The sequence below is a fragment of the Globicephala melas genome, chromosome 9 (assembly GCF_963455315.2).
Source record: "Globicephala melas chromosome 9, mGloMel1.2, whole genome shotgun sequence".
NCBI classification, from domain to species: domain Eukaryota; kingdom Metazoa; phylum Chordata; class Mammalia; order Artiodactyla; family Delphinidae; genus Globicephala; species Globicephala melas.
In genome coordinates, this window is record NC_083322.1 from 5,244,316 (window position 1) to 5,264,102 (window position 19,787).

Below are 19,787 nucleotides of genomic sequence, written 5' to 3' on the forward strand. Positions count from 1 at the left end.
GGTAAAGCCAAGATAAGGAACACACTCACTTTTTTTTTTTTTTTTTTTACTGTATGATATCACTTGTAATGTGGAATCTAAACAATAATACAAATGAATGTATATGCAAAACAGAAACAGATTCACAGACAGAAAACAAACCTATGGTTACCAAAGGAGAGAAGGAGTGGGGGAGGGACAGATTAGGAGTGTGCGACTAACATATGCGAACTATTATACTATATATAAAATAGATAAGCAACAAGGATTTACTGTATAGCACAAGGAATTATATCAAATATCTTGTAGTAACCTATAACGGAATATAATCTGAAAAAGAAAAACTGAATCACTATGCTCTACACCCCAAACTAATACAATATTGTCAATCAACTATACTTCAATTAAAAAAAAATTTTTTTTTAATGGTGGAATTTTGAATCCCCAAGATTTTGTTTCTTTGATTAGAAGTCAGTATTTTTCTGAAATATTTATTGTTCATTAGTATTTCCTTTAAAAGTCTTAAAATTCATTTATGTATATAATGCAACACCATTCAAAACCTTCGGGATTGATTTTGAAATTGCTGAAGTGATTGAGAAGAACAAATTACACTTAGAAAATTCTGAAAATGAAGAGGAACAAGGGACTCACTCTACCAATTAATAGACTTTATCGTAAAGCTACAGAAAATATCAGTGCACGTGATTGGCTCAATAACTAGCAAATGGATCAGTTGAACACAGAAAGACCTAAGTATATATGATTATTTAATTTGTTAAATGTGTCATGCCCGTTTCTTTCTCTTCATAATTGTCACTTGATTAACAACTTGAAAAAAATGCAGAACTTTAACTCCTATCATGCACCAAAGTCTAAATGTAGTAGAGAATTAAATATAAATAATGATGTCATAAAACTATCAGAAAAAAATTATATAAAAAATGATTGGATTTGAGAATTATAAAAGTTAAAAAGCAAACTTAAAGCAAATATTTTACTTGTTTAAAAGCTTTTAGTATTTAGCCTTTTACCATTATATAATATCTATTTTCTGTTTATTGCTTTTAATCTTAAACGCCAATTTTATGTTAATATTGTCACTTCAGCATTTCTGGTTTTGTTTATTCACCTAGTATTTTCTTTTTTAAATTTTATTTAATTTTTAAATTTTAAAATTTAATTTATTTTTTTATACAGCAGGTACCTATTAGTCATCCATTTCATACACATCCGTGTATACATGTCAATCCCAATCCCCCAATTCATCCCACCCCCACCCCCACCCCCCGCGGCTTTCCCCCCTTGGTGTCCATACGTTTGTTCTCTACACCTGTGTCTCAACTTCTGCCCTGCAAACCGGTTCATCTGTACCATTTTTCTAGGTTCCACATACATGCGTTAATATACGATATTTGTTTTTCTCTTTCTGACTTATTTCACTCTCTATGACAGTCTCTAGATCCATCCACGTCTCAACAAATGACCCAATTTCGTTCCTTTTTATGGCTGAGTAATATTCCATTGTATATATGTACCACATCTTCTTTATCCACTCGTCTGTTGATGGGCATTTAGGTTGCTTCCATGACCTGGCTATTGTAAATAGTGCTGCAATGAACATTGGGGTGCATGTGTCTTTTTGAATTGTGGTTTTCTCTGGGTATATGCCCAGTAGTGAGATTACTGGATCATATGGTAATTTTTGTTTTTTAAGGAACCTCCATACTGTTTTCCAGAGTGACTGTATCAATTTACATTCCCACCAACAGTGCATGAGGGTTCCCTTTTCTCCACACCCTCTCCAGCATTTGTTGTTTGTAGATTTTCTGATGATGCCCATTCTAACTGGTGTGAGGTGATACCTCATTGTAGTTTTGATTCGCATTTCTCTAATAATTAGTGATGTTGAGCAGCTTTTCATGTGCCTCTTGGCCATCTGTATGTCTTCTTTGGAGAAATGTCTATTAGGTCTTCTGCATATTTTTGGATTGGGTTGTTTGTTTCTTTAATATTGACCTGCATGAGCTGTTTATATATTCTGGATATTAATCCTTTGTCCGTTGATTTATTTGCAAATATTTTCTCCCATTGTGAGGGTTGCCTTTTGGTCTTGTTTGTAGTTTCCTTTGCTGTGCAAAAGCTTTTAAGTTTCATAAGGTCTCATTTGTTTATTTTTGTTTTTATTTCCATTACTCTAGGAGGTGGATCAAAAAAGATCTTGCTGTGATTTATGTCAAAGAGTATTCTTCCTATGTTTTCCTCTAAGAGTTTTATAGTGTCTGGTCTTACATTTAGGTCTCGAATCATTTTGAGTTTATTTTTGTGTATGGTGTTAGGGAGTGTTCTAATTTCATTCTTTTACATGTAGCTGTCCAGTTTTCCCAGCACCACTTATTGAAGAGGCTGTCTTTTCTCCATTGTATATCCTTGCCTCCTTTGTCATAGATTAGTTGACCATAGGTGCGTGGGTTTATCTCTGGGCTTTCTATCTTGTTCCATTGATCTATGTTTCTGTTTTTGTGCCAGTACCATATTGTCTTGATTACTGTAGCCTTGTAGTATAGTCTGAAGTTAGGGAGTCTGATTCCTACAGCTCCGTTTTTTTCCCTCAAGACTGCTTTGGCTATTTGGGGTCTTTTGTGTCTCCATACAAATTTTAAGATTTTTTGTTCTAGTTCCGTAAAAAATGCCATTGGTAATTTGATAGGGATTGCATTGAATCTATAGATTGCTTTGGGTAGTATAGTCATTTTCACAATATTGATTCTTCCAATCCAAGAACATGGTATATCTCTCCATCTATTTGTATCATCTTTAATTTCTTTCATCAGTGTCTTATAGTTTTTTGCATACAGGTCTTTGGTCTTCCTAGATAGGTTTATTCCTAGGTATTTATTTTTGTTGCAATGGTGAATGGGAGTGTTTCCTTAATTTCTCTTTCAGATTTTTCATCATTAGTGTATAGGAATGCAAGAGATTTCTGTGCATTAATTTTGTATCCTGCAACTTTAGCAAATTCATTGATTAGCTCTTGTAGTTTTCTGGTGGCATTTTTAGGATTCTCTATGTATAGTATCATGTCATCTGCAAACAGTGACAGTTTTACTTCTTCTTTTCCAACTTGTATTCCTTTTATTTCTTTTTCTTCTCTGATTGCCGTCGCTGGGACTTCCAAAACTATGTTGAATAACAGTGGTAAGCGTGGACATCCTTGTCTTGTTCCTGATCTTAGAGGGAATGCTTTCAGTTGTTCACCATTGAGAATGATGTTTGCTGTGGGTTTGTCATATATGGCCTTTATTATGTTGAGGTAGGTTCCCTCTATGCCCACTTTCTGGAGAGTTTTTTATCATAAATGGGTGTTGAATTTTGTCAAAAGCTTTTTCTACATCTATTGAGATGATCATATTCTTCAATTTGTTAATATGGTGTATCACATTGATTGATTTGTGTATATTGAAGAATCCTTGCATCCCTGGAATAAATCCCACTTGATCATGGTGTATGATCCTTTTAATGTATTGTTGAATTGTGTTTGCTAGTATTTTGTTGAGGATTTTTTTTTTTTTGCGGTATGTGGGCCTCTCACTGTTGTGGCCTCTCCCGTTGTGGGCACAGGCTCTGGACGCGCAGGCTCAGCGGCCATGGCTCACAGGCCCAGCCGCTCCATGGCATGTGGGATCTTCCCGGACTGTGGCACGAACCCGTGTCCCCTGCATCAGCAGGTGGACTCTCAACCACTGCACCACCAGGGAAGCCCTTGTTGAGGATTTTTGAATCTATATTCATCAGTGATATTGGTCTGTAATTTTCTTTTTTTGTAGTATCTTTGTCTGGTTTTGGTATCAGGGTGATGGTGGCCTCCATAGAATGAGTTTGGGAGTGTTCCTTCCTCTGCAATTTTTTGGAAGAGTTTGAGAAGGATGGGTGTTAGCTCTTCTGTAAATGTTTGATGGAATTCACCTGTGAAGCCATCCAGTCCTGGACTTTTGTTTGTTGGAAGATTTTTAATCACGGTTTCAATTTCATTACTTGTGATTGGTCTGTTCATATTTTCTGTTTCTTCCTGGTTCAGTCTTGGAAGGTTATAACTTTCTAAGAATTTGTCCATTTCTTCCAGGTTGTCCATTTTATTGGCATAGAGTTGCTTGTAGTAGTCTCTTAGGATGCTTTGTATTTCTGCAGTGTCTGTTGTAACTTCTCCTTTTTCATTTCTAATTTTATTGATTTGAATCCTCTCCCTCTTTTTCTTGATGAGTCTGGCTAATGGTTTATCAATTTTGTTTATCTTCTCAAAGAACCAGCTTTTAGTTTTATTGATCTTTGCTATCATTTTCTTTGTTTCTATTTCATTTATTTCTGCTCTGATCTTTATGATTTCTTTCCTTCTGCTAACTTTGGGTTTTGTTTGTTCTTCTTTCTCTAGTTCCTTTAGGTGTAAGGTTAGATTGTTTATTTGAGATTTTTCTTGTTTCTTGAGGTAGGCTTGTATAGTTATAAACTTCCCTCTTAGAACTGCTTTTGCTGCATCCCATAGGTTTTGGATTGTCGTGTTTTCTTTGTCATTTGTCTCTAGGTATTTTTTGATTTCCTCTTTGATTTCTTCAGTGATCTCTTGGTTATTTAGTAACGTATTGTTTAGCCTCCATATGTTTGCGTTTTTTACATTTTTTTCCCTGTCATTGATTTCTACTCTCATAGTACTGTGGTCAGAAAAGATGCTTGATATGATTTCAATTTTCTTAAATTTACTGAGGCTTGATTTGTGACCCAAGATGTGATCTATCCTGGAGAATGTTCCATGCACACTTGAGAAGAGAGTGTAATCTGCTGTTTTTGGATGGAATGTCCTATAAATATCAATTAAATCTATCTTTTCTATTGTGTCATTTAAAGCTTCTGTCTCCTTATTTATTTTCATTTTGGATGATCTGTCCATTGGTGTAAGTGAGGTGTTAAAGTCCCCCACTATTATTGTGTTACTGTCGATTTCCTCTTTTATAGCTGTTAGCAGTTGCCTTATGTATTGAGGTGCTCCTATGTTGGGTGCATATATATTTATACTTGTTATATCTTCTTCTTGGATTGATCCCTTGATCATTATGTGGTGTCCTTCCTTGTCTCTTTTAACATTCTTTATATTAAAGTCTATTTTATCTGATATGAGTATTGCTCTCCAGCTTTCTTTTGATTCCCATTTGCATGGAATATCTTTTTCCATCCCCTCACTTTCAGTCTGTATGTGTCCCTAGATCTGAAGCGGGTCTCTTGTAGACAGCATATGTATGGGTCTTGTTTTTGTATCCATTCAGCAAGCCCGTGTCTTTCGGTTGGAGCATTTAATCCATTCACGTTTAAGGTAATTATAGATATGTATGCTCCTTTGACCATTTTCTTAATTGTTTTGGGTTTGTTTTTGTAGGTCCTTTCTTTCTCTTGTGTTTCCCACTTAGAGAAGTTCCTTTAGCATTTGTTGTAGAGCTGGTTTGGTGGTGCTGAATTCTCTTAGCTTTTGCTTGTCTGTAAAGCTTTTGATTTCTCCATCAAATCTGAATGAGACCCTTGCCAGATAGAGTAATCTTGGTTGTAGGTTCTGCCCTTTCATCACTTTAAGTATATCACGCCCCTCCCTTCTGGCTTGCAGAGTTTCTGCTGAGAAATCAGCTGTTAACCTTATGGGAGTTCCCTTGTATGTTATTTGTTGTTTTTCCCTTGCTGCTTTCAATAATTTTTCTTTGTCTTTAATTTTTACCAATTTGATTACTATGTGTCTCGGTGTGTTTCTCCTTGGGTTTATCCTGTATGGGACTCGCTGCGCCTCCTGGACTTGGGTGGCTATTTCCTCTCCCATTTTAGGGAAGTTTTCGACTATAATCTCTTCAAATATTTTCTCTGGTCCTTTCTCTCTCTCTTCTCCTTCTGGGACCCCTATAATGTGAATGTTATTGCGTTTAATGTTGTCCCAGAGGTCTCATAGGCTGTCTTCATTTCTTTTCATTCTTTTTTCTTTATTCTGTTCTGCAGCAGTGAATTCCACCATTCTGTCTTTCAGGTCACGTATCTGTTCTTCTGCCTCAGTTATTCTGCTATTGATTTCTTCTAGTGTAGTTTTCATTTCAGTTATTGTATTGTTCATCTCCGTTTGTTTGTTCTTTAATTCTTCTAGGTCTTTGTTAAACATTTCTTGCATCTTCTTGATCTTTGCCTCCATTGTTTTTCCAAGGTCCCGGATCATCTTCACTATAATTATTCTGAATTCTTTTTCTGGAAGGTTGCCTATCTCCACTTCATTTAGTTGTTTTTCTGGGGTTTTATCTTGTTCCTTCATCTGGTACATAGCCCTCTGCCTTTTCATCTTGTCTGTCTTTCTGTGAATGTGGTTTTTGTTCCACAGGCTGCAGGATTGTAGTTCTTCTTGCTTCTGCTGTCTGCCCTCTGGTGGATGAGGCTATCTAAGAGGCTTGTGTACGTTTCTACACTCACTTTTTAAATATGTATCATTCACAAAATCGATTCTATTCTCAGACACAAGAATGTGCTTATTAAATTACGAGGTCCTGAAAGGGGGACTATTTCATATGCTTCATTCTCAGAGAGCAATGCAATAAAATGAGAAATAATCAACCGATCAATAAAAAGCACCAGAGGCATGGCTGTTACAAAAATAATGCCTGGGACGGCAGGGTATGGAGGAGTGCGGTGAGTCCCAGCTGACCGCGGGCTGCAGCGATGTGCGCCCGGGCGATGATCACAGCTGCGGCGCCCCCTCATGCGGCGCCCCCTCATGGGCCCCCAAGGACGCCTGGATGGGCACACACTCTAAGTATTTAGAAATGATGGAATTAGATATAGGAGATGCCACCCAAGTTTATATAGCATATTGGTTTACCTGGACCTCATGGAGAGTAAAAGTTGGCACATGAAGTAAACTGTGTGGGATTATCAGATCTCCAGCTCACCTGCCTTCTTGGTACTAAGAAGGACAAGAGTTACAGACAGTGGTGCCTACACCCGTCAGTGCTTCCCTCAGCCATAACAGGATAAGGGAGATCTTGAAGGCATCTCGAAAATTGCAAGGTGATCCAGATTTGCCGATGTCTTTTACTTCCACCATAGTGGAGTCTGACTCCACAATAGTCTGTTACAAACCTACTGATGGATTTATGCTGCCAGATCCTCAGAATATTTCCCTTAGAAGATGACACCTATACTTCCCGATGCTTGCTTTATTCACACAAGATTGGATTGAGACCCCTCAGCCTGATTCATCTTTTATCTCAGACCTAGTCAGGGTTGACTTAGCTGGGCCCATTCCATAAGTTTTCTTTTCAAGAATAAAACTTTCCCAGATAGAGGAATTAATTTTATTGAAAAATATAGGCTAGTTGCTCTAGAACTTTCTCATCTGGAGACAGTTTAATTATAGTTGTATACAAGTTTATGCCTAGGGTGTGCTCAGAAGGGTAGAACATTGCTGAGGCTGCTACCTCTTTCCATTACTCAACCCTCTCAGTGCCATTTGGTCGCTACAGCTAGCCTGGAGTGGCATTTCATGCACACTTTGACACCCGGAGAGTTTCCTTTGTCTGCTTTTTCATCCCCAATAGAAAGTATTCTTTCAACTGCTTTTTTTCATGTTGCAATTACTGTTACTTCCCTCTTTGGTTGACTTTAAATCAAAACTAAAAATATCCTTCTCCAGAGTGTAAAATTCAATGTCTAGATTAATAGGGACCAGAGAATTGCTACCTACATGAGTACTGGGTCTTTTTTTCCATTCTTATTACCACCACCTGTACTGTATCATAGCTAGAATATTATAAGGGAGATAGTAGGGGACAGTGTTAATCTTAAAAACATCTTTCTTAAGTAGACCCAGGTTTTCCACCTTTGTTAATACCTCCCAATTAAGTTGCCTAAAGTATAAACAATTATATGGAAAAGATATTTCAAGTGACATTTTGGGGAATATAATAGTCCAAATTATAAATGACTTAAAAGTTTAAGGCAAGGCTGAGCAAAATTTTTCTGGAAAGGGCCAGAAAGGAAATATTTTAGGCTTTTCAGGTCATATAGGCTTTCTCACAACTTCTCAGCTCTGCTGTTTGTAGGACAAAAATAACCATAGACAGTATCTAAATGAATGGATATGGCTGTATTCCAATAAAACTTATTTGCAAATGCAGGGCCATAGTTTGCCAATCCCTGGTCTGGGGAAATAGTCAATAAACATATATAGCTAATGAATGGTATGTTATGTATCCATTAAAAATTAATAATGAATATACTGAAAAACATGAGAAAATATTTAGTAACAAAAAGCAAGATACAAAAGTGTATGAATGCATACGATTATGGCTATAAATAACACACCAAGTATATAATAAAAAGATGACAAAATAAATTACTAACTGGTTATAACAGGATGGCAGGGCAGGAAATGCATGACTTTGTCTTTCTTCAATATTTTAGTTTTTCTCTATTTGTATTATAATAAAAATGTTTTTATAATAAAAATAAATTTTATAATAAAAATGTTTTATTTTTATAATAAAATGTTTTTATAATAAAAATGTTTTAAAATAAATAAATTTTAAAATAAAAAAATGTTTTAAAATAAATAAATAAATAAATAAAAATAATGCCTGGATCAGAAGGGAACAAATGAGTAGGGAAAAAAAAGCAATGAAAATAACAAACTTACAGGATACTGCCAAATAGGGACTTGAAGGAAAAATATATTGCTCTAGATATTCCTATATTCAAAGTAAGGTATCTGAAGCATTATGAGAGAAGACTGTGCTTAAACTAACTTTAAAAAAATGTAGAAAGTAGCCAGCCAAAAGAAGGAAGAGGGAGATAAAATCCAAAGCAGAAAAAAATTGGAAAAACACAAAAAGCAAATCTGGTGAACATCTTAATACATGCTAAGAGAAACGCAGTTCAAAGTATAATCGCTGCAGATGATTTCAGAGAGTATAAAGAGCAGTTAGCAAAATTAAAGCGGAACAATAATGGCTGCCACTTAGCAGCGCCGATAAACTCTTATCTTTACAACAACCCTGTAATAGAGAGAATTTTTTTCTTCATTTTACTTGTAAGGAAACCAAAGCTCAGAGAGAATAGGAATTTAGCCGTAAATGAAGCTGTTTTCTCTACACCCAGTTGTCTCTGTTGGGAAAAGAGACAAAGCAGAGAAAAGGGAGAAAAAGATGTGAAGGGCAATGATGGCGAGCTCACAGCCCAGACTTTTATGTACAGTTCAAAATGATCATTGTAAAAATCTATTAGAATTCAGTCAAATACAAAAAATTACCTATGATTAACATATGATAAACGTTTGAATAACTTAGTATTTTCTTCAGACTCTCCAGGAATATCTACTTTGTACCTTATTCTCCACCCCCATTACTTCATTAAATTTCTTTTTTTTTTTTTTTTGGCCACACCATGCGGCTTGCGGGATCTTAGTTCCCCTAGCAGGGACTGAACCCGGGCCCTCAGCTGTGAAAGCAGGGAGTCCTAACCACTGGATCACCAGGGAATTCCCACATTACATCTTTATAAAATTCTGAGAATGGCATTTTTACTTATTCCTGTTTAACAGATGAGGAAACCAAGAACTAGAAAAATGAATGACCTGCCAAGGATCATATAGCAAGTGAGTGGTAGGGCTGAGACTCACCCTAATGTCTAGTGTTTCAATATCATAGGATTTTTTTAAAAATTAAATCTATTATTTTTATTGAGACATAATTTATACACCACCAGAAATCCACGTTTCAAAGGCTACAACTCGGTGATTTTCAGTATTTTCACAAGGTTGTACAATCATCACCACCGTCTAGCTCTGGAATACTTTACCGCCCCACAAAGAAAACTGGTACCTGTTAGCAGTCACTCTCCTCCCCCAGCCCCTGGCAACCACTAATTTATTTTCTATTTCTATGGATTTGCTTCGTCTGGACATTTCACACAAATGGACTCATAAATATATGGCCTTTTATGTCAGGCTTCTTTTACTTACCGTGTTTTCAAGTTTCATCCCTGTTGTAGCAGGTATCTCAGGATTTAAGAGTTAGGAGAAAACTTATTAGACATCTTCTACCAAATCCTCTCACTTTACAGATGGAGAAACTGAGACTTAACATACCCCATAAATTCAGGGAATTTGAATTTAACTGTGAATTTACTTGAATTCACAAGTAGTTTGAATTCACAAGCGAATTTGAATTTAACTGTGAATTTACTTGAATTTAAATTCAAGTCCCCTACCTCCTAATCCTGTGTTTTTTCAACACACTACTAATACCAAGACAATCAGAATAATAAAAAAGAGATTCCACAAACAGATAAAAATATCACATTAATCTGACATACCATATATTAGAGAAAGCATAGGTAAGAAAATCTGGTATCTTTTTAAAGGTTTTCCATTTCTGTGAGGAATCCCGTAAATCATTTACTTCACGCGACACCTGAATGGCGCCAGATGCTTGTGCAGGGAAACAGGGTGTCGTTGCCACAGCATATTACAGGACTTGAAGTTAGATTTTACTTTCTATGTACAAAGGTTAACTATTTAAAACAAAAAGTCTTAATTACCCTTAGTGAAAGTTCCAAATTTTCTCCTCCCCAGAGATTCATGCCCTTGTCGTACTGTCCGATTTCATTAAAATAATGCCTATTTATAGCAAAAATTCCTCCAGCCATTGCAGGTGACCTAAAAAGGACACACAAATGTTAAATTTATTCCATAAATTCAGTCATTATGGATTTTGGCCAAAACCATATTAAATATTAGTGATAACAGTTAAAAACTAGAAAACACCCATACTAACTAACACCAAAATTATCTTAATATACATTGAAGTATGTAAAATTACTAAGGTAAAGTCACAACTACCACAAAACAGGCAACAATAGCTTTAACTTAGCTCTCGTCAAATTCTGTAAGCAATCTATTCTAAAACGTTGTCTTGGTGACAGGGAAAATTTTCTTTAGTACGTGAGCTTCCCACAGCGATGATGATTGAATTGGGTAGTGGGAATTTAGAGATCTCCCTTTCTAAAGGCATTGAGTGAATTGTCATATTTACTTCTGGGAAAACCATAATGTTACACAGCATCTTTTTTGGTGGGCCAACAGTAGAGCCCAATAATACCAAACTATGTAGTTTGAAAATAATTACAGATCCATTCATTCATTGTTCCAAAAAGTCTATGTAAAGCCACTATGATGTGTTAGGGATAAATTAGTTAATCAACAAGCAAAGGTGGAAGTAGGGAGACTAGTTAGAGGTTGTTGTGATGGTCCCAGGGGAAGATGATGGCCTCTTGGATAAGGGTATAGCAATGAAGGAGATGAGATGTGGCTGAATTCTGTATAGGTTTTGAAGATGGAGCCAGCAGACTTGCTATGGGTGGGATGTGCAGGGTTGGAGGAAGTTTGGCCTGGATAACCTGGAAGATAGCGTTACCATGCACTGATTTGTTTGTTTGTTTGTCTGTTTTGACCATATTGCAGCATGTGGGATCTTAGTTCCCCAACCAGGGATGGAACCCGTGCCCCCTACAGTGGAAGCGCGGAGTCCTAACCGCTGGACCGCCAGGGAAGCCCCTAGAGTTACCATGCACTGAGACGGGGAATGCTACGGTGGAACGAAGTTTTTGGTGGGAAGATTCAGTTTTGGACATATCTGAGGTGTCTGTTCAGCATGAAAGTGGAGATGCCAGTAGGCAGCTGGATAGGGGAGTCTGGTGTTCTGAGAGAGGTCGGAGCCTGAGAGTCACCAGTATAAGGTGGATGAGAAGCAATGGGTGAGCGAGGGGAGGTGAAGAGGACAGAGCCCTGGGCACCTCAGCAGTGAGAGGTCGGGGAGAAGAGGAGGAATCAGCAAAGGGCATGGAATAAACCAGCGGTGAAGTAGGAGCGAGAGCTGGGGGCTCTGGTGGTCTGGAGGCCATGGGAAGAGTGCCCGTCAAAGAGGAGGGAGAGGCCAGCAGCATGGACACGGCTGACAGGCCACGTAAGACTAGGACTGAGGACTGGACACGACAGTGTGAAGCTAGTGGGGAGGGCAAAGCCTGACTGCAGTGAGCTTAAAGTCGAGTGAACTGTTTAACAGAACTGGAGAGAGTGATACCGACGACTCTTTCTAGGTGGTTTAATACAAAGGAGAGAAAAGGAAAGGGGAAATGGCTGATAAAATAAAATCATTTTATTTTTTTATTTGTGAGAGAGAACAGCATGCCTGTAGTCTGCTAGGAGTCATCCTATCTGGTAACTGGACGAAGCTGGTCCCTGCATGTCCCTCTCCCTGGGGGCCACGAGTGTCGTTGGTAGAAGCTTAAGGCCACGATTTTCCTTGCTTGTTCTAAGTTTCACCCACCTTTTATTTTTGTCATTAGAACTATTGTAAGTAGGGGAAAAAATATATCTTCAGATATGAATGCTAATTCATGGCTAATACCTAAAATTAATTTTTTTCCTTTAACTCTTTAAAACAACCTATTTTTTTCTTACATATATTATTATACATTATAATTGTATTATAACATATCATATGTATAATATATATTCTCTATGTAATATATACATATATAATCACACAATTGGTATTATACTGATTTTTTTTAATTGAAGTATAGTTGATTTACAATTTTGTGTTAGTTTCTGGTGTACAGCAAAGTGATTCAAATAGACATATGTATATATTATTTTTCAAATTCTTTTCCATTATAGGTTATTACAAGATACTGAATATAGTTCCCTGTGCTATACAGTAGGTCCTTGTTGATTATTTGTTTTATATAAGGTAGTGTATATATGTTAATCCCAAACTCCTAATTCATTCCTCTCCCACTTTTCCCCTTTGGTAACCATAAGTTTGTTTTCTATGTCTGTGAGTCTGTGAGTCTGTTTCTGTTTTGTAAATAAGTTCATTTGTATCATATTTTAGATTCCACATTATACTGACGTAAGTTTTTTATGGCCTGATTTTTTAAAATTTAACATATTGTGAGAATTTTCCTTTTTAGTTAACTAGCCTTCAAAAATTTTAACTCTATAATATTCTACAAAATATGAATATACTTTTTTAACCATTTCAATATTGAACATTTATGTTGTTTTGATTTTCTTACTAAAATAAATATTGATACAATATATATTTCTGGACCTATCTCTCAACTCCTTAAAGATAAATTGTAAGAAGTAGAATTATTGCATTAAAGAATAAGAATATTTATAAAATTTTTAACTTATATTGCCAAATTTTCAAAAAGCATTTACAAATGTATATATACTGACAGTGTATTAGAGTTCCAAAATGTTACTTTTCAGCAACTGACTCTTAGAAATCCAATTTCCAAATTGAATTTTTACAGCCTAAAAAATACTTAAAATGTGAGATACAGAAATATTACAAAAATTATAAGTCAATTTTTTGGTAAATGGAATATTTCAGCTACTTCTTACTAAAAGTAACTTCATTTTAGATTACTTTGAGATGAACTCAAAAGATTGATGTTTTATTTTTTAAGTTTTTAGTAAATCATGATTTTTACATATTAAGTTTTATTTAAATGAAGTATAACTTTGTTCTTTTTCATCCTGAAGTCTGTAACATTAACAATAGCTACCATTTATACTGATCCCTTCCTCTGTGTCAGGCCTTTAGTTATGTGCTTTACAAGTATTGGCTCATTTAAGGCCCTCAGTAATCCAGAGAGGTAGGTATTATTATTATCATCATCATTTTACAGATGAAGATACTGAAGCTGAGAGAGGTAACTGGTCCAGCTAAGGGCTGCCTTTTTTTTTTTTTTTTTTTTTGGTCGCACCTTGTGGCATCTGGGATCTTAGTTCCCCGACCAGGAATCAAACCTGTGCCCCCTGCCGTGGAAGCGCAGCATCTTAACCGCTGGATCACCAGGGAAGTCCCCTAACAGCTGCCTTAATTCACAACTCCAGCTATGCTAATTACCTATAGTCTTTGTGAACAGTGCCTTCTGGAAATATGCAGTGCACAGCCTGTGCAGCTGTACATGGCAGCCCTAAACAGCTAACAAGTGATGGCTGGGGCAGAGGAAATATCAGAGTCATACAAAGTTATGTCATACGAAGAGTCATTCGAAGTTATACGAAGGAATCTGCATGTTATCCTAAAGGCAGTGGAAAGACAATAAGCAAGACGGGTGACATGTGCAAAGTGGGGTTTCAAGAAAATTAACGTAGCAACAGAGAGATGGGAATGAAGAGGAGGAGCTGTAGGCCAGACTGTCCCTTAGGGTGTAGAGTCTAAGCCTGGAGCAGTGATGGCTTGGGCCATGAGGACTGTCAGAGAGATGGACAGATGTGATATGAGAATCATCACAAAGGACGGGTCTCCTGGAGCTGGTTAATCACTGGATTAGAGAAGGCAATGGGAGATCTGGAAGATGGCTATACGGAGTTCATACGTGGTCATGCTTAATGGCTGCATAATCCATTACAGTTCTGGCATAAAGTATTGATACTATATGATTTCCCAATCATTCCTCCCAATTCTTAGATAGTCTTTATTTCATCCTTGATTTAAGAGGTCAGTTTGCTTACTAAGAGTAGGGGTTCAGGGCAGGGGCAGCTCTTGGGATTAAGGGAAGTACTAAAGTGGAATGGGAATACCCACTTCTGGGAATGAGTGGATAAAAGGATTGCAAGGCAGCATGGGGCTGGAGACCATCAATGTGCAGAAGAATCAATTCACATCTCGTAAAGGAACAAAGGAAATAGACGGTGGAATTGAACCAGGGTTGGAGCTTTGCAGGGCTATCGTGGCAGAAGTGCAGGGGGATGTGGCAGAAGAGGAGAGAATTTATAGATCAGAAAGTCTAGACCACAGAAGCAGAAAGAAAACTGTGAGGGGTAAAAAGAGAAATCAAAGAACTGGACATCTTGATGATGTCCAAGGGTGGGCGTGGGGGGAACAGAGGAGGAAAAAGCCAGGAGGGTCCTGGGTTGTGGCCAAGGAGAGGGATAAGTGGTAATTTAGAAGGTGAAGATCCAGGGTATGGCTGTAGGAATAATATTAAATATCTAACATTTATACAGTACTTATTATGGACAGATACTGTTCTAAGCTTTGATATATGTCATTTAATTCTCAGAAGAGCCCTGTGAAGTACTGTTATTCTCCAGACTTACAGATAAAGAAATAAGGTGCAGAGAGGTTAAGCAACTCATTCAAGATCACACAGCTCTAGCTAAATTAAAATAGAGGCAAAGATCAAGGACTTGCTAGGCTATGGTGTTAGAAAATTGACTCATGTGGTTTGTAAAACAAAGAGGTTAACATTAAAGGAGAAGTGAGCCTGGTGTCAAAAGTTATCAGTAAATGTGGGGAGTGATCTGGAGGAAGTCTCTTGAGAAATAACCTCATAAGTGCAGTTAGAAGTCATAACATTCAAATTATTCTCACATTTAGAAATATATTTTCCAAGACTGATATTCCAGGAAAATCACATTCATCTCAACCTATAAAATTACAGATGGAAGCACTTGGATAAATATTTTATACATGAATTTGGCAAAGACATCGCCTTTTTCTGGGCTATCCACAGTGCTAGTTTTTTTTTTTTTTTTTTTTTTTTGCGGTACGCGGGCCTCTCACTGTTGTGGCCTCTCCCGTTGCGGAGCACAGGCTCCGGACGCGCAGGCTCAGGGGCCATAGCCTCACGGGCCCAGCCGCTCCGCGGCATGTGGGATCCTCCCCGACCGGGGCACGAACCCGTGTCCCCTGCATCGGCAGGCGGACTCTCAACCACTGCGCCACCAGGGAAGCCCAGTGCTAGTATTTTGATCATTGATAAACATTCAACTTGTTCCTGAGAACCAAGTCCACATTTTAAAGCTGGACCTCTGAAATCAAAGGCATACTAACCATGGTGGTATTCCGAACTGGGGTGAGATGCTCATTCCCAGTGAGCGAAACTTAAAGAAACAAAACCTACCACATTCTATTATTACAGACTTTTAGAAACAAGATAAATAATAAAATATTTCTCTTCATTAAGCTCATGAAATCAAAGTCATAATCTCTGAAAGCTTCCCCCTGCTCCCAACACCTACGTGCTATTTTTCCATTACCAGAAGAAATCTCACCGGATAGGTCTAGTAGGCCCTTCTGGTCCATCCATCTCATAAGAGAAAACATGATCCCATTTAAATTGCAGATACCAGTTGAAAGCTCCCCTGACAACAGGAGAGGGCTGGTATTCCAGGGTCACATAATCAATGACATCTATCAGTGGACACACCACCATTCGGGGGTCCTTGGCAATGGCATTCAGCAAGGGCTCCAGCCATACTTTATTCACTTCGCAGTGGCTATCCAGGAACACCAGAACATCCCCTGGGGAGGCAAGAACAGGCGAGTGTTAGTGCATGTGTAGGAAACGCCCGAATCAAGGCGACAAGCATTTGTCCAGCATTTACTATGTGTTTGGCTACTAAGGTGCTTTCAGCTTCACTGGCAGGAGACAAGAAACACGTATTTTATATTGTACCAAAAATGCAGGACATCATGTGCCACAGATACACAGAAGAAGCTGGTGAACTGTGGGTAGAGAGGAGTCTGGGGAAAATTCTAAAGCAGCAGATGGAACTGAGCTGACCTTCAATTTTAAAATGTCATTTTATCTCAGCCTTGATTGATCAACCCAATGTCGCAAATGTTTACTGCAAGGAAACCTTCCTTGGTACTTAGTTTGGTGCTTGAGATGCAAAGATGCATAATTATTTTTCCTCTTGAATTCAAGCTTTAGTGAGGGTCTATTCTGCTTTGAGAACATGGGAAAACCTGGTATGGCCAAAATAAAGAATATGTGTGTTAAAATATATTAGGTGGTCTCAAATTAGAAGGGACCTCAAAACTCAGGTGCAGAGGTTAGACTTTTTCTTGTAGCCAACATAAAATCATAGGAACGTATGAAAACATCCTATGTTTAGATCAGAAGACTTAGTATTATTAAAATGTTTTATAATCTCCCAAATCAATCTACAGATGCAATTCAATCCTTATCAAAATCCCACTGGTTCTTTTTACAGAAATTGATCCTAAAATTCATATGGAAAGGCAAGGGATCCAAATTAGCTAAAACAATCTTGATAAAGAAGGACAAAGTTGAAGGATTTCCTGCTGTCAAAACTTACTAAAAGGCTACAATAATCAAAACAATATAATATTGGCATAAGATACTTATAAACCAAAGGTATAGAATTAATGGTGCCGAAATAAACGAAGCATCTATTGTCAATTGATTTCTGAAAAGGGTACCAAGACAACTCAATTGGGAAAGAATCATTTTTTTCAATAAATATCCTGAGACAACTGGATATCTGCATGAAAAGAATGAAGTTGGACCCCCTAACTCATACCAAACACAAATATTAAGTCAAATGGATAACAGACCTCAAAAGGTAAGAGCTAAAACTATAAAACTCTTAGAAGAAAACAGGCATACATTTTACGACCCTTGAGTTAGGTAATGGTTTCTTAGGTATGACACCAAAAATACAAGCAACAGAAGACAAAACAAACAAACAGGTAAACTGGACTTCATCGAAACTAAAAACTTTTGTGGTTAAATAGATACCATGAAGGGCTTCCCTGGTGGCGCAGTGGTTGAAAGTCCGCCTGCCGATGCAGCGGACATGGGTTTGTGCCCCGGTCCGGGAAGATCCCACATGCCGTGGAGCACCTAAGCCAGTGCACCACAACTACTGAGCCTGAGCTCTAGAGCCCACGAGCCACAACTACTGAAGCCCGCATGCCTAGAGCCTGCGCTCTGCAACAAGAGAAGCCACTGCAATGAGAAGCCTGCGTACCGCAACGAAGAGTAGCCCCCACTCGCCACAACTAGAAAAAAGCCCACACACAGCAACGAAGACCCAACTCAGCCAAAAATAAATAAGTAAATAAATAAATCTATAGGGAGGACTGGTCCATTCCCTGCCATTGGTTACAAAACAGAGCAGGCCCCAAGACTTCTCTGCTCTCTTAGGTTAACTGGAAGTCTTATTAGACAGCGGAAGTTGAAAACAGTCTCAATTCAGCAATTAGAATTTTCAGGCCCCTGTTACAATCCAAGCTTCCCTGCCTGCATGCAGAACCCACCCCCGAACCAGGTGGCCCTGTGGGAGGGTCACTTGCCTTTGCATTAAATCTTCTTAGCTCTTCCTTACTGGTCTCCTTCCCCAGCTTACCCTCTGTGGTTTCAGACCTCACTAAAGCCAAAGGAGGGTAAGAGACAAGTGAATGGGGCAGGGAAGTTCTTTCTTGGTGAGAGAGCAGGGTGCTCTGAGCTGACTCCTTCTATTACGGTGTGGCTGCACGGTGATTTTGAGGACCACCCCCCTTCCCATCCCTGGTAGTCTCTTATCTGCAGTTCCCATAAACTGGGCAAATGCATTCTATCCGGGTGGTCTAGACTCCCACCTCAGCAACTTAGGGTCCTGTGTTCGACCTCTAGCTTCTCCTCTGCTGAGATCTGTCCATCCTTCTAGATAGCCCCATTGGACATGATCTAAGATGATCTTTATTGCTCTCTTACCCAAACATCCATTGCCTGAGCAAACTCTGCCATCAGAACAGATACTAACACCGAAGCAAATGTCCTTCGTTCCGTAGCTAGCCACAGCCCTTCTTCTGCCCTTTTGATTCTCAGGTGAGAAGCCAACAACCATTCATTTCTCTTCACCCCCAACAGGTTTCTGGTTTTGTTGCACTGATGTCTGAGGATGTGCTGAGCCCCCAACACAGGAAATTCACATCAAGTTCCTCTAACCAGGATTTAGCAAGCAGCTTTCTCTAAAAATCATCTCTAACTCTAACGATCTGATTCAGTGTAGCTGAGTTTGCTTCTCAGATATCTATTTTGAAATTTCTTTATGGTACTGTGTCCGACAACTCACTTTGGAATATAACATCTGTTGTCTTCATGCCTCAATCAAAACTGAGCTAAAAAGAGCCCCATTTTTAAACATATATAGTTTTTTTTTTTTTTTTTTTTTTACTGTTGGCAGCACACACACTGTTCAATTAACACTTTGCATTTTTCACTTAAAATAGCTTCTATAATATTATATAACACAAACATTTTAAAATCATGTCGGCTAATTTGATAGGTGAAAAATACCATCTGTTTCTCCAAAGAAGATATATAAATGGCCAACAAGCACAAGAAAAGATGCTCAACATCATCGGTCACTAAGGAAATGCAAATTAAAAACACAGTGAGGTACCACTTCATATCTACCAGGATGGCTAGAATTAAAACAAGACAAAAAAGACAGAAAATAACAAGTGTTGGTGAGGATGTGGAAAAATTGGAACTCTCATACGTTGCTGGTGGGAATGTAAATGGTTCAGCTGCTGCGGAAAACAGTTTGGCAGCTCCTCAAAAAGTTAAGAAGAAGTACCATGTGACACAGAAATTCCACTAATAGGAACATATTAAAAAGAATTCAGGGACTTCCCTGGTGGCACAGTGGTTAAGAATCCGCCTGACAATGCAGGGGACACGGGTTTGAGCCCTGGTCCAGGAAGATCACACATGCCACAGAGCAACTAAGCCCATGCGCCACAACTACTGAGCCCGCAGCCCGCGTGCCTAGAGCCTGCGCTCCGCAACAAAAGAAGCCACCACAATGAGAAGCCCACGCACCACAATGAAGAGTGGCCCCCGCGTAAGGTTCGGAGCCACAGAGGAGAGTGTAGCGACAGGGGTGCAGAGGGCAAAGCGGGGAGATTCCCGCACAGAGG

At 38.3% G+C, this 19,787-nt stretch overlaps 1 protein-coding gene and 1 pseudogene across 4 annotated transcripts in view; one reads left to right on the forward strand and one right to left on the reverse strand.

The window, feature by feature from the left end:
- The window catches only part of GALNTL5 (polypeptide N-acetylgalactosaminyltransferase like 5), a 127,144-nt gene that overhangs the window by 13,076 nt on the left and 94,281 nt on the right, over positions 1–19,787 (reverse strand). For all 4 annotated transcript variants that reach the window (XM_070046281.1, XM_070046283.1, XM_070046282.1 and 1 more), the window contains 2 exons: positions 16,127–16,376; positions 10,588–10,705 (listed from right to left, as the gene is read on the reverse strand). In XM_070046281.1, the coding sequence (XP_069902382.1) occupies positions 10,588–10,705; positions 16,127–16,376 (368 nt within the window). The remainder of the gene's footprint in view (positions 1–10,587; positions 10,706–16,126; positions 16,377–19,787) is intronic.
- On the forward strand, positions 6,669–7,201 carry LOC115851875 (tRNA-splicing endonuclease subunit Sen15 pseudogene; annotated as a pseudogene).